Raw genomic sequence first — 16,439 nt, 5'->3', positions numbered from 1 at the left:
ACAGAAATCCTCACTACACCAGAGACAGAAATCCTCACTACACCGAGACAGAAATCCTCACTACACCAGAGACAGAAATCCTCACTACACCAGAGACAGAAATGATCACTACACCAGAGACAGAAATCATCACTACACCGAGACAGAAATCCTCACTACACCAGAGACAGAAATCCTCACTACACCGAGACAGAAATCCTCACTACACCAGAGACAGAAATCCTCACTACACCGAGACATAGATTGGAGTAAATGTGTATGAGAGAAAATGGGAGAGAGGAGGTAGATAGAATGGAGAGATAGAGAGACCGGTGGGCGAGTGTGCGTGTGCTAGTCTTATGTACACTGAGTATACAACACATTAAGAACACCTGCTCTTTCCATGAAATAGACTGACCAGGTGAATCCAGGTGAAAGATATGATCCCTTATTGAGTTCACTTGTTAAATCCACTTCAATCAGTGTAGATGAAGGGGAGGAGACATGTTAAAGAAGGATGTTTAAGCCTTGAAGTACAGTAGCAGTCAAAAGTTTGGACATACTCATTCAAGGGTTTTTCTTATTTTTACTATTTTCTACATTGTAGACTAGTAGCGAAGACATGAAAACTATGAAATAACACATGGAATCATGTAGTAACCAAAAAAGTATTAAACAAATCTAAATATATTTTATGAGATTCTTCAAAGCAGCCACGCTTTGCCTTGATGACAGCTTTGCACACACTTGACATTCCCTCAACCAGCTTCCCAAGGTATTCACCTGGAATGCATTTCAATTAACCGGTGTGCCTTGTTAAAAGTTAATTTGTGGAATTTATTTCCTTCTTAATGTGTTTGAGCCAATCAGTTGTGTTGTGACAAGGTAGGGGTGGTATACAGAAGATAGCCCTATTTGGTAAAAGGCCAAGTCCATATTATGGCAAGAACAGGTCAAATAAGCAAAGAGTCCATCATTACTTTAAGACATGAAGGTCAGTCAATACGGAAAATGTCAATAACCTTTAACATTTCTTGAAGTGCAGTCGCAAATACCATCAACCGCTATGACGAAACTGACTCTCATGAGGACCGCCACAGGAAAGGACTGTACGCAGTCAGTATTCAACGGGACTGAACAGTATGCAACAGATAAACTGTGACTAGATCGGACCAACACACCTGTAATGTTTTGTACAAAGCAGTTGGAAGAGAACTGTATTGTTTGTGAAACTATGATTGCGTTCTGACGCAAAGTTAACTCTGACCCAAACTTACCTCTGACCCAAACTTACCTCTGACCCAAACTTACCTCTGACCCAAACTTACCTCTGCTGCAGAGGATACGTTCATTAGAGTTACCAGCCTCAGATTGCAGCCCAAATAAATGCTTCACAGAGTTCAAATGACAGACACATCTCAACATCAACTGTCCAGTGTAAATCAGACCTTCATGGTTGAATTGCTGCAAAGAAACCACTACTAAAGGACACCAATAAGAACAAGAGACTTGCTTGGGACAAGAAACATGAGCAATGGACATTAGACTGGTGGAAATCTGTTCTTTGGTCTGATGAGTCCAAATTTGAGCCAACTTGACACAACTGTGGGAAGCATTGGAGTCAACATGGGCCAGCATCCCTGTTGGAAAGGCAACGGCACCTTGTAGAATCCATGTCCCGACGAATTGAGGTTGTTCTGAGGGCAAAACGGTATGCGACTCAATATTAGGAAGGTGTTCCTAATGTTTTTTACACTCAGTGTATTTATGTGTGTGTGTGTGTGTGTGTGTGAGAATGTGTACAAGTGTGTGTGGGGTTAACAGCAGGCTTCTCAAAGCTCACAAGGTGATGAAATCACTCTGTAATGTCAGCATATCCATGCAATGACATGCAACTCACTGAGGCAGCAGCAGAGGCATTTTTCTGTTCTCCCTGCTCACTGTCTTGTCTACAACTGCGACAAATAAAGATTTTGTCCCACAGTGAAATGGGCTGGATGTTTGTCTACACTAAACTGATACATCCTCGGGAGGGACATAAGGCCTTCTCCTATTTGCATGATTTTGTGTGTACTGGGTAGGCATCCCAAATACTGTATTTGTGATCAGATAGCCTTTAGTGGTGTGTGTGATTGTGTGTGTATGTGTGTGTGTGTGTGCATCCATACGTGCGTGTAAGAGAGAAGAAAAGACAGAGACAGTGAGAAAGACAGAGATAAAGACAGACAGAGACAGACAGAGATAAAGACAGACAGAGACAGACAGAGATAAAGACAGACAGAGACAGACAGAGATAAAGACAGACAGAGACAGACAGAGATAAAGAGATAGAAAGCAATACAGAGAGAGAGAGAATGATAGAAAGCGATACAGAGATGGAGGATGATAGATACAGAGATACAGAGAGAGAGAGAGAGAGAGAGAGAGAGAGAGAGAGAGAGAGAGAATGATAGAAAGCGATACAGAGATGGAGGATGATAGATACAGAGAGAGAGAGAGAATGATAGAAAGCGATACAGAGATGAGGATGATAGATACAGAGAGAGAGAGAGAATGATAGAAAGCGATACAGAGATGGAGGATGATAGATACAGAGAGAGAGAGAGAGAGAGAGAGAGAGAGAGAGAGAGAGAGAATGATAGAAAGCGATACAGAGATGGAGGATGATAGATACAGAGAGAGAGAGAGAGAGAGAGAGAGAGAGAGAGAGAGAGAGAGAGAGAGAGAGAGAGAGAGAATGATAGAAAGCGATACAGAGATGGAGGATGATAGATACAGAGAGAGAGAGAGAGAATGATAGAAAGCGATACAGAGATGGAGGATGATAGATACAGAGAGAGAGAGAGAATGATAGAAAGCGATACAGAGATGGAGGATGATAGATACAGAGAGAGAGAGAGAGAGAGAGAGAGAGAGAGAGAGAGAGAGAGAGAGAGAGAGAGAGAGAATGATAGAAAGCGATACAGAGATGGAGGATGATAGATACAGAGAGAGAGAGAGAGAATGATAGAAAGCGATACAGAGATGAGGATGATAGATACAGAGAGAGAGAGAGAGAGAGAATGATAGAAAGCGATACAGAGATGGAGGATGATAGATACAGAGAGAGAGAGAATGATAGAAAGCGATACAGAGATAAGGATGATAGATACAGAGAGAGAGAGAGAGAGAATGATAGAAAGCGATACAGAGATGAGGGATGATACAGAGAGAGAGAGAGAGAGAGAGAGAGAGAGAGAGAGAGAGAGAGAGAGAGAGAGAGAATGATAGAAAGCGATACAGAGATGGAGGATGATAGATACAGAGAGAGAGAGAGAGAATGATAGAAAGCGATACAGAGATGAGGATGATAGATACAGAGAGAGAGAGAGAGAGAGAATGACAGAAAGCGATACAGAGATGAGGATGATAGATACAGAGAGAGAGAGAGAGAGAGAGAGAGAGAGAGAGAGAGAATGATAGAAAGCGATACAGAGATGAGGATGATAGATACAGAGAGAGAGAGAGAGAGAGAGAGAGAGAGAGAGAGAATGATAGAAAGCGATACAGAGATGGAGGATGATAGATACAGAGAGAGAGAGAGAATGATAGAAAGCGATACAGAGATGGAGGATGATAGATACAGAGAGAGAGAGAGAGAGAGAGAGAGAGAGAGAGAGAGAATGATAGAAAGCGATACAGAGATGGAGGATGATAGATACAGAGAGAGAGAGAGAGAGAGAGAGAGAGAGAGAATGATAGAAAGCGATACAGAGATGGAGGATGATAGATACAGAGAGAGAGAGAGAGAGAGAGAGAGAGAGAGAGAGAGAATGATAGAAAGCGATACAGAGATGGAGGATGATAGATACAGAGAGAGAGAGAGAGAGAATGATAGAAAGCGATACAGAGATGGAGGATGATAGATACAGAGAGAGAGAGAGAGAGAGAGAGAGAGAGAGAGAGAGAGAGAGAGAGAGAATGATAGAAAGCGATACAGAGATGGAGGATGATAGATACAGAGAGAGAGAGAGAATGATAGAAAGCGATACAGAGATGGAGGATGATAGATACAGAGAGAGAGAGAGAGAGAGAGAGAATGATAGAAAGCGATACAGAGATGGAGGATGATAGATACAGAGAGAGAGAGAGAATGATAGAAAGCGATACAGAGATGGAGGATGATAGATACAGAGAGAGAGAGAATGATAGAAAGCGATACAGAGATGGAGGATGATAGATACAGAGAGAGAGAGAGAGAATGATAGAAAGCGATACAGAGATGGAGGATGATAGATACAGAGAGAGAGAGAATGATAGAAAGCGATACAGAGATGGAGGATGATAGATACAGAGAGAGAGAGAGAGAGAGAGAATGATAGAAAGCGATACAGAGATGGAGGATGATAGATACAGAGAGAGAGAGAGAGAGAGAGAGAGAGAGAGAGAGAGAGAGAATGATAGAAAGCGATACAGAGATGGAGGATGATAGATACAGAGAGAGAGAGAGAGAGAGAGAGAGAGAGAGAGAGAGAGAGAGAGAGAATGATAGAAAGCGATACAGAGATGGAGGATGATAGATACAGAGAGAGAGAGAGAATGATAGAAAGCGATACAGAGATGGAGGATGATAGATACAGAGAGAGAGAGAGAGAGAGAGAGAGAGAGAGAATGATAGAAAGCGATACAGAGATGGAGGATGATAGATACAGAGAGAGAGAGAGAATGATAGAAAGCGATACAGAGATACAGAATGATACAGAGATAGAGAGTGATACAGAGAGAATGATACAGAGATAGAGGATGAGGATGAGATAGAGGATGATAGAATAAATGATACAGAGATAGAGGATGATAGAATAAAATGATACAGAGATAGAGGATGATAGAATAAATGATACAGAGATAGAGGATGATAGAATAAATTATACAGAGATAGAGGATGATAGAATAAAATGATACAGAGATAGAGGATGATAGAATAAAATGATACAGAGATAGAGGATGATAGAATAAAATGATACAGAGATAGAGGATGATAGAATAAAATGATACAGAGATAGAGGATGATAGAATAAAATGATACAGAGATAGAGGATGATAGAATAAAATGATACAGAGATAGAGGATGATAGAATAAATGATACAGAGATAGAGGATGATAGAATAAATGATACAGAGATAGAGGATGATAGAATAAAGTGATACAGAGATAGAGGATGATAGAATAAATGATACAGAGATAGAGGATGATAGAATAAAGTGATACAGAGATAGAGGATGATAGAATAAATGATACAGAGATAGAGGATGATAGAATAAAGTGATACAGAGATAGAGGATGATAGAATAAAGTGATACAGAGATAGAGGATGATAGAATAAATGATACAGAGATATAGGTGTTGGAAGGTGTACAGTATATGTTCATTAATGGCCTATAAAACATTAAACACTTTAATGGACCACATAGATTACCCCACAGTAATATGAATTTAGCAGATCTATAAAACAGGACTCCTATTTAGCTCAGTGTAGACTGTGAAGACCAGAGTAGAATAGGTTATATCACAATAAATATATTTTCCTGGATATAGTTTGGTCATGTCTGCTGGTTTCCAGAGTGATTTAGACCTAGAAACCAGGTGTGTACACTCTCTCTAGAGCAATGAATTGATCATAAGTTGGTCGTTCATTAAGCTAAATGAGAATACGAAGTCAGGCTGCCTATAGTGTGTATGCAGAGTTACACTATTCTGATTCTGTTGGATCAATGGTGAATTGTAACACGACCCTCAGTCAGACAGCGATAGATCTCAGGACCGCGTAGTGATATCTGATACCACACAGTTTACAAGACCCCTATGTAACTGACCAGGTATTGAACACAGGTCATCTGAGCACCTCCAAACTGTGTTAGCCCACAGAGTTCAACCTTTAGGCATTAGCCCTGGGGGATAATACATATTTTCAGCTCTCCAACCCTACTCATCATGAATGTTGCTGAATTATCCTATGTGACTGACCTGACACGGAGTTGAGGGGGTTGTGCGGCAGGCCATTCATGGTTAGCGCCCCCACCTGGTGGAGCTGGGCGGAGGGGAAGGAGAGGCTGGGGGCCAGGTAGCCCCCCTGAGACACGGCCATCACCGCAGCCTGCTGCTGCTGCATCAACTGATGAGGGGAGGAGACGGAGAGGGGAAGAAAGAAAGGAGAGAGATGGGAGAGAAACCTGTCAGTGAGGCATCGTTCTGTCAGAGCAACAGATACCAAATTGTGTGTGTGTGTGTGTGTGTGTGTGTGTGTGTGTGTGTGTGTGTGTGTGTGTGCGTGCGTGTCTGTCTGTATGTGTGCGTGTGTGTGTGAGTGTCTGCACATGTGCATGTGTGTGTGCATGTATGTGTGAGTGCGTGTACGTGTGAGTGCGTGTGTGTGTGTGTGTGTGTATGTGTGAGTGTGTTGATGTGTGAGTGCGTGCGTGTGTGTGAAGTGTCTGCACATGTGCGTGTGTGCGTGTGTGTGCTTACGGCATGTGTGTAGCTGCTGTAGCTAGTGAACGTGGGTAGAGAGACAGAGGGGTTAAACATGCCAAACTGTCCAGCCATCTGCTGCATGCGCCGTAGGGTTCTCTCCTTGTCTGTGTCTGCAAACTTCACCACCAGGCTGGATGACGCTCCCTAGAGGGGAGAGAAATAACATGGATTAGTGGTGTGTGTGAGTGTGTGTGAGTGTGTGAGTGTGTGTGTTATACTCACAGGCATCGTCTGACTCCCATGCAGGGAGCTGATGGCAGACTGAGCTTCAGAGTGAGTAGAGAACTTCACAAACGCACAACCTAGAGAGAGAGAGAGAAAGACAGAGGAGAGAGAGAGGGGAGAGGAAAGGGAGAGGGGAGAGAGGAGAGAGAGGAGAGGAGAGAGGGAGCAAAAGAGAGAGCGGGAGGGAGTGAGAGAGAGAGAGAGGGGAGTGAGGAGTGAGGAGAGAGGGGAGAGAGGAGAGAGAGCGAGAGATCAGAGAGAGAGTCACAGAGACAGAGAGAGAGAGTCACAGAGACAGAGAGAGAGAAAGACAGAGGAGAGAGAGACAGAGGGGGAGAGAGGAGTTAGGGGAGAGAGGAGAGAGAAGAGAGGAGAGTGAGAAAGAGAGCGAGAGAGGGAGCGAGAGAGAGAGACTTTATGTCAGCGAGGTGTGTGGTCCACTTGCAAACAAGATTTCATCAAATGGGACAAACACTCCATTGAAACCCTGCATGCAGAGTTCTGTAAGATTCTCCGACATGTCCAGAGGAATTCTACAAACAATGCATGCAGGGCAGAATTAGGCCAATATCCACTAATAAAAACTCAAAAAAGAGCAATTAAGTTTTGGAAACATCTAAAATACAGTGACCCCCTCTCATATCAAAACCAAGCCCTGCAATGCCAAGAGCTGAGCAAAGAAAAGAGTCCCCCCATCCAGCTGGTCCTGTGGCTGAGTTCACAAACCTGTTCTACTAACACACTGAAGCCTCAGGACCAGAACATCCAATCAATCAGAATGAACCAAATTACAACACAGTCAAACAAAACTATATTGCTTATTAGGAAAAACAAGCACATGCACAAAGTAAAAGGCAGTGCAATTTGGCCCTAAATTGACAGTACACTGTGGCTAACTGTTTGCCATGGTTACTGATCAAAACCTTGACAAAGTACAGGCTCAGTGAGCACAGCCTTGCCATTGAGAAGGGTAGACACAGGGAAACCTGGCTCCCTGTAGAGGAAAGGCTGTGCAACCACTGCACAACAGCAGAACCTGAGATGGAGCTGCATTTCCTGACAAAATGTGAAAAATATAAAACAATTAGAGAGTGTCATTTCCCCAAATTTGAAACCCTTATCCAAGGTTTCAAAGACATCTCTGATGAGAGTAGACTACCCGTCCTGTTGGGGGAGGAGGCAGAGAGCTGTGGGTTGGCAGCGCACTACATTGCTGCCTGCCATAAGTTGAGGGACTGTGTCTGACAGACCAATCAACCTGCACATGTCCTCTACTGTATGCTTATTGTTATTGTTCAATGTATGGTTATTTTAACCCTTGGTTATTGTTGTTACTGTTGTTCCGTTGACAATTTTGATTCTCAGCTCAGGACAGATGGGAGACTCTGGCAGCTCAGGACAGACGGGGGGAGACTCTGGCAGCTCAGGACAGACGGGGGGAGACTCTGGCAGCTCAGGACAGACGGGGGAGACTCTGGCAGCTCAGGACAGATGGGGGAGACTCTGGCAGCTCAGGACAGATGGGGAGACTCTGGCAGCTCAGGACAGACGGGGGGAGACTCTGGCAGCTCAGGACAGACGGGGGGAGACTCTGGCAGCTCAGGACAGACGGGGGAGACTCTGGCAGCTCAGGACAGACGGGGGAGACTCTGGCAGCTCAGGAAAGACGGGGGAGACTCTGGCAGCTCAGGACAGACGGGGGAGACTGGCAGCTCAGGACAGACGGGGAGACTCTGGCAGCTCAGGACAGACGGGGGGAGACTCTGGCAGCTCAGGACAGACGGGGAGACTCTGGCAGCTCAGGACAGACGGGGAGACTCTGGCAGCTCAGGACAGACGGGGGGAGACTCTGGCAGCTCAGGACAGACGGGGGAGACTCTGGCAGCTCAGGACAGACGGGGGGAGACTCTGGCAGCTGGCACCGGATAGACCGGACCGTGAAGACGCAAATGGAGGTCTCGAGCACCGAGCCTGCCCAACCCTACCTGGCTGAATGCTCCCCGTAGCCAGGCCAGTGCGGTGAGGTGGAACAGCACTGGGCTGTGCTGGTGAACCGGGGACACCATGCGTGGGGCTGATGCCATGTACCCCTGCCCGAGGAGGTGCACTGGAGACCAGATGCGCTGAGCCGGCTTCATGGCACCTGGCTCGATGCCCACTCTAGCCCTGCCGATACGAGGCGCTGCAATGTACCGCACCGGGCTATGCACACGCACCGGGGACACCGTGCGCCTCACGGCATAACACGGTGCCTGCCCGGTCCCTCTCTCTCCACGGTAAGCACGGGAGTTGGCGCAGGTCTCCTACCTGACTTCGTGTGCACCCCCCAATACATTTTTGGGGCTGCCTCTCGGGCTTCCAGCCGCGCTGCCATGCTGCCTCCTCATACCGCCGCCTCTCCGCTTTCGCTGCCTCCAGCTCTGACTTGGGGCGGCGATATTCCCCAGCCTGTGCCCAGGGCCCTGTGCCATCCAAAATCTCCTCCCAAGTCCAGTTCTCCAGGTATCGCTGCCTCTCGTCACCACGCTGCTTGGTCCTTTGGTGGTGGGTGTTTCTGTAACGGCCGTCGTCGGTGGAAGAAGGTGAGGACCAAGGTGCAGCGTGGGAAGTGTTCATGATTTTTAATATAATCAAAACTGAACACTAAACAAAATAACAACTAGGAAGAACAAACAAACGAAACAGTCCTGTCTAGTGATGACACAGAAAAAAACAGAAAATAAACACCCACGAAACACAGGTGGGAAAAGGCTACCTAAGTATGATTCTCAATCAGAGACAACTAACGACACCTGCCTCTGATTGAGAACCATACCAGGCCAAACTCAAAAACCAACATAAAAACACAAACATAGACTGCCCACCCCAACTCACGCCCTGACCATACTAAAACAAAGACAAAACAAAGGAACTAAGGCCAGAACGTGACAGCAAGTAATTTGTGGAGTGGTTGAAAACAGGTTGTAATGACTCCAAGCTAAGTGTATGTAAACTTCAGACTTCAACTTTATACAGGATACTACCCTCTACAACATAACCAAACTCCAAATCAAAACTCTAAACTCGCAACCTGATTTTGGACGGAATTACAGAATCACCTGGAAGCCTTACAACTACCTAAGATTATTATTCCAACGTTATACAGCAAATGCTCTGGAAAACAACAGAAACCTGAAAACACTATCCAACCTGGAACTGAGTGAGTAATGTTTAGTCTGAAGCCATATTTTATTTCCAAATGCCAGGAAGAAAAATACATTACATTACTTTATAAGGACTGAATGCTAAATTAAGGCTGCTAAGCTTGATACAACTTCAATTAGCACTGATGTGTCAAGTGAGAGGTGTCAAAGCCCTTTAGCCCATCAGTGGCAGGAGAGTCGAACAGTCTACTCCAACCAAATGGAGAGGCCTTAGAAGATGCCTCCTGCTGTTCAGAGGTCATTCAAATACAGTACCCTGTGTATGTAAAGAATAATAAGGCAAGAAAAGATCACAAAAATGAATCTCCTTATGGAAAATCAAGAGACACTTTTGCTGACTATTATAAAAATGGGAACATCAGCAACCTCATCTTCCACACAAACCCTCCCCTGGCATGGCACAATGCTATATTAGCACACTACCCCTCTGTTAAGAGAGGGGGTGTTAACGAGGGGTGGTGTCACGATCGTCGTATGATCAACAGTCCAATACAACTGTCACGCCCTGACCTTAGAGATCCTTTTTTATGTCTCTATTTGGTTTTGTCAGGGTGTGATTTTGGGGTGGGTATTCTATGTTCTTTAGTTCAAAAATGTGTATTTCTATGTTTTGGCCGGGGTAGGGTTCTCAATCAGAGACAGCTGTCTATTGTTGTCTCTGATTGAGAACCATACTTAGGTAGCTGTCTTTGTGAGAGGTTAACTTTGTTTGTGGCACATAGCCCTTTAGCTTCACGGTTGTTTTGAATTGTTTATTGTTTTTGTTTGCCGTCAATTAAATAAAGGAATATGTACGCTCATCACGCTGCACTTTGGTCTACTTCTGTTGACTGCCGTGACAAAAACAACACCCCCTTAACCAGACCCGGAGAGCTGGAGGTGGAAAGAGACATATCTGCACTCTGGACTGTGGTGAGACAACTTCAACAATAGTAAAAGCAAGAGCAGGAGAATAGCAGAGCACTAGAGGAGATGATCAGACTGCTGGAGGAGAGGTTGAGGGGGATGGTGTGTGATAGAGAACAACCCACTAGAGAGGTGGCCACCCCAGCAGAGAAGCCAGCAGAACAGCCCATCTCAGATCTTGACAAAAGTCTCGACACCACAGCAGAACAGTCCACCCCAGACCCTGACCATAGCGTCGACACCACAGCAGAACAGACAAATGAAGAACCCCAAGCCCAGGGGATCTCACCCCCTCTGAGCACCCCCCCTGTCAGCCACCCTAATAGCCTTCCTGACAACCCCCCCCCCACGCCGAGTGAGGACATACACAAGACACAGATTGTTCTGCTTGTGGACTCAAATGGGAAAAATATACAAACTCTGGTGTCAAAAGCCCCCAGCCTGCCCGAGACCTGTCTGAGGACCAACTAGGTTCACCCAGCCTGCCCTAGACCTGTCTGAGGACCAACTAGGTTCACCCAGCCTGCCCTAGACCTGTCTGAGGACCAACTAGGTTCCCCCAGCGCGCCCTAGACCTGTCTGAGGACCAACTAGGTTCACCCAGCGTGCCCTAGACCTGTCTGAGGACCAACTAGGTTCACCCAGCCTGCCCTAGACCTGTCTGAGGACCAACTAGGTTCACCCAGCCTGCCGTAGACCTGTCTGAGGACCAACTAGGTTCACCCAGCCTGCCCTAGACCTGTCTGAGGACCAACTAGGTTCACCCAGCGTGCCCTAGACCTGTCTGAGGACCAACTAGGTTCACCCAGCGCGCCCTAGACCTGTCTGAGGACCAACTAGGTTCACCCAGCACGCCCTAGACCTGTCTGAGGACCAACTAGGTTCACCCAGCGCGCCCTAGACCTGTCTGAGGACCAACTAGGTTCACCCAGCGCGCCCTAGACCTGTCTGAGGACCAACTAGGTTCACCCAGCACGCCCTAGACCTGTCTGAGGACCAACTAGGTTCACCTAGCCACATAATAATACACACAGGCACAAACGACCTGAGAGCACAGCAGGAAAGGGTGGCCACAGCACTGAAGGGAGGGATTGAAAAAGCTTCTTCTACTTTCCCCAACGCATAAGTGGTTATCTCCACCCTGCTAACATGAAAAGACTTCCACCCTGCTACCATGCGGGTAAATGCAAGTATTTCCTGCCCCCCCCCCCCCCCCCCCGGACCTACACATAGAGGACCCACGCCGAGAGGACCTACATCCAGACCACAACACCACCGGCCACATACACACCCCCACCCCAACCAATCAACACCAGATGCTCAGCAGGCTCTGCTCACACTTACTGGTCTGAGGCCAAACCACACAACCAACAACATTGGACACTTTATGGAACACAAAGACTTCACTATCTCATCCTGGAATATCCAAGGCCTGAGGTCATCTGCCTTTGGCCTGAAGAGCAGGAACCCAGACTTCACCAAAGATATCGGAAATACAGACATCCTACAAGAAACCTGGTATAGAGGAGACGGACCCACTGGTTGCCCTCTAGGTTACAGAGAGCTGGTAGTCCCATCCACCAAACTACCAGGTGTGAAACAGGGAAGGGACTCAGAGGTATGCTAATTTGGTATAGAGCGGACCTAACTCACTCCATTAAATTAATCAAAACATTAACATTTTACATTTAGCTAGAAATTCAAAAGGACATGATCAGAGAAAAATGTCCTCCTGTGTGCTACCTATATCCCCCCACTAGAATCCCCATACTTTAATGAAGACAGCTTCTCCCTCCTGGAGGGGGAAATCAATCATTTCCAAGCCCAGGGACATGTACTAGTCTGTGGTGACCTAAATGCCAGAACCGGACAAGAACCTGACACCCTCAGCACACAGGGGGACAAACACCTGCCTGGAGGTGACAACATTCCCCCCCCCCCATATGCCCCCCTAGGCACAACTATGACAACATAACCAACAAAAACGGGTCACAACTCCTGCAGCTCTGTCACACGCTGGGTATGTACATAGTCAATGGTAGGCTTCGAGGGGACTCCTATGGTTGGAACACTTATAGCTCATCTCCTGGCAGTAGTACTGTGGATTACTTTTCACTGACCTCAACCCAGAGTCTCTCAGAGTGTTCACATTCAGCCCACTGACACCCCTGTCAGACCACAGCAAAATCACAATCTACTTGAACAGAGCAATACTCAATCATGAGGCATCAAAGCCAAAGGAACTGAGTAATATTTAGAAATGCTATATATATAAGGAATGTAGTTTGAAAACCTACCAAAAAACCATTAGGCAACAACAAATTCAATCCCTTTTAGACAACTTCCTGGACAAAACGTTCCACTGTAATAGTGAAGGTGTAAACTTGGCAGTAGAAAATCTTAACAGTATATTTGACCTCTCAGCTTCCCAATCAAGTTTAAAAATCTGAAATAGAAAACCGAAGAAAATGAACAACCAATGACAAATGGTTTGATGAAGAATGCAAAAATCTAAGAAAGAAATTGAAGAACCTGTCCAACCAAAAACACAGAGACTCGGAAAACCTGAGTCTACGCCTTCACTATGGTAAATAACTAAAACAATACAGAAATACACTAAGAAAAAAGAAGGAACTGAACGTCAGAAATCAGCTCAATGTAACTGAAGAATCCATAGACTCTAACCACTTCTCTGAAAATTGGAAAACACTAAACAAACAACAACACACAAAATGATCTATCCAAAATGGAGATGGATGGATAAACCACTTCTCCAATCTGTTTGGCCCTATAACAAAGAACAAACAGTAAAAACATATACATGATCAAATACAAATCTTAGAATCAACTATTAAAGACTACCAGAACCCATTGGATTCTCCAATTACATTGAATGAACTAAAGGACAAAATTAAAACCCTCCCACCTGAAAAGGCCTGTGATGTTGATGGTATCCTCAATGAAATGATCAAATATACAGACAACAAATTCCAACTGGCTATACTAAAAGTCTTTAACATCATTCTCAGCTCTGGCATCTTCCCCAATATTTGGAACCAAGGACTGATCACCCCAATCCACATAAGTGGAGACAAAATTGACACCAATAACTACCATGGGAAATGCATCAACAGCAACCTTGGGAAAATCCTATGCATTATCATTAACAGCAGACTTGTACATTTCCTCAGTGAAAACAATGTACTGAGCAGATATCAGATTGGCTTGTTAACAAATTATCGTACAACAGACCACGTATTCACCCTGCACACCCTAATTGACAAAAAAACAAACCATTGATTTCAAAAAAGCCTTTGACTCAATTTGGCATGAGGGTCTGCTATACAAATTGATGGCAAGTGGTGCTGGGGGAACAATATACAACATTATAGAATCTGTGTACACAAACAACAAGTGTGCAGTTAAAATAGGCAGAAAAACACACATTTCTTCCCACAGGGCCGTGGGGTTAGACAGGGATGCAGCTTAAGCTCCACCCTCTTCAACATATATATCAACGAATTGGCGAAGGCACTAGAAAAGTCTGCAGCACCCGGGCTCACCCTACTAGAATCTGAAGTCAAATGTCTACTGTTTGTTGATGATCTGGTGTTTCTGTCACCAACCAAGAAGGGCCTACAGCAGCAACTAGATCTCTGCACAGATTCTGCCAGACCTGGGCCCTGACAGTAAATCTCAGTAAGACCAAAATGATGGTGTTCCAAAAAAGGTCCAGTCACCAGGACCACAAATACAAATTCCATCTAGACACCGTTGACCTAGAGCACACAAAAAACTATACATACCTTGGCCTAAACATTAGCGCCACAGGTAACTTCCACAAAGCTGTGAACGATCTGAGAGACAAGGCAAGAAGAGCATTCTATGCAATCAAAAGGAACATAAAATTCAACTTACCAATTAGGATCTGGCTAAAAGTACTTGAATAAGTTATACAACCCATTGCCCTTTATGGTTGTGAGGTCTGGGGTTCGCTCACCAAGAGTCCCTGGTCCTGGAGCTCTGTTCACAAACACCAACAGAACCCACAGAGCTCCAGGACAGCAACACAATTAGACCCAACCAAATCATGAGAAAACTAAAAGATAATTACTTGACACATTGGAAAGAATTAACAAAAAAACGGAACAAACTTGAATGCAATTTGGCCCTAAACAGAGAGTACACAGTGGCAGAATACCTGACCACTGTGACCTAGCCAAACTTAAGGAAAGTGTTGACTATGTTATTAAGTTCCTCGGCGTACACATCACGGACAAACTGAATTGGTCCACCCACACAGACAGCGTCGTGAAGAAGGCGCAACAGCGCCTCTTAAAATTCAGGAGGCTGAAGAAATTCGGTTTGTCACCAAAAGCACTCACAAACTTCTACAGATGCACAATCGAGAGCATCCTGTTGGGCTGTATCACCGCCTGGTACGGCAACTGCTCCGCCCATAACTGTAAGGCTCTCCAGAGGGTAGTGAGGTCTGCACAACGTATCACCGGGGGCAAACTACCTGCCCTCCAGGACACCTACACCACCCGATGTCACAGGAAGGCCATAAAGATTATCAAGGACAACAACCACCCGAGCCACTGCCTGTTCACCCCACTATCATCCAGAAGGCAATGTCAGTACAGGTGCATCAAAGCAGGGACCGAGAGACTGAAAAACAGCTTCTATCTCAAGGCCACCACTAACATTGAGTGGCTGCTGCCAACACACTGACTCAACTCCAGCCACTTTAATAATGGGAATTGATGAAAATTGATGTAAAATATATCACTAGCCACTTTAAACAATGCTACTTAATATAATGTTTACATACCCTACATTATTCATCTAATATGTATATGTATATACTGTACTCTATCATCTACTGCATCTTTATGTAATACATGTATCACTAGCCACTTTAAACTATGCCACTTTGTTTACATACCCTACATTACTCATCTCATATGTATATACTGTACTCGATACCATCTACTGCAACTTGCCTATGCCGTTCTGTACCATCACTCATTCATATATCTTTATGTACATATTCTTTATCCCTTTACACTTGTGTCTATAAGGTAGTAGTTTTGGAATTCTTAGGTTCGATTAGTCGTTGGTTATTACTGCATTGTCGGAACTAGAAGCACAAACATTTCGCTACACTCGCATTAACATCTGCTAACCATGTGTATGTGACAAATACATTTGACTTGACTCAGTGAGCATAGCCTTGCTATTGAGAAAGACCACCATAGGCAGACATGGCTCTCAAGAGAAGACAGGTTATGTGCACACTGCCCACAAAATGAGGTGGAAACTGAGCTGCACTTTCTAACCTCCTGCCCAATGTATGACCATTTTAGAGACACATATCAGATTACACAGATCCACAAAGAATTTGAAAACAAACCGAATTTTGATAAACTCCCATATCTACTGGGTGAAATACCACAGTGTTCCATCCCAGCATCGAGATTTGTGATCTGTTGCCACAAGAAAAGGTCAAACAGTGAAGAACAAACACTGTTGTAAATACAACCCATATTTATGTTGATTTATTTCTCTTTTGTATTTGAACCATTTGTACATCATCACAACACTGTATGTAT

At 45.0% G+C, this 16,439-nt stretch overlaps 1 protein-coding gene across 1 annotated transcript in view; it reads right to left on the bottom strand.

Moving 5' to 3' along the window:
* LOC115120551 (CUGBP Elav-like family member 5) overlaps positions 1 to 16,439 on the bottom strand; it is a 70,362-nt gene that overhangs the window by 2,095 nt on the left and 51,828 nt on the right. Inside the window, exons 5-7 of the mRNA XM_065013601.1 lie at positions 6,713 to 6,792; positions 6,485 to 6,634; positions 5,984 to 6,122 (exon numbers count right to left, since the gene is read on the bottom strand). Coding sequence (XP_064869673.1) covers positions 5,984 to 6,122; positions 6,485 to 6,634; positions 6,713 to 6,792 — 369 coding nt within the window. The remainder of the gene's footprint in view (positions 1 to 5,983; positions 6,123 to 6,484; positions 6,635 to 6,712; positions 6,793 to 16,439) is intronic.

This window comes from Oncorhynchus nerka, linkage group LG9b (assembly GCF_034236695.1).
Source record: "Oncorhynchus nerka isolate Pitt River linkage group LG9b, Oner_Uvic_2.0, whole genome shotgun sequence".
Taxonomy (NCBI): domain Eukaryota; kingdom Metazoa; phylum Chordata; class Actinopteri; order Salmoniformes; family Salmonidae; genus Oncorhynchus; species Oncorhynchus nerka.
The sequence above is the reverse complement of the archived record's forward strand: the minus strand, read 5'-3'. Positions and strand labels throughout refer to the sequence as shown.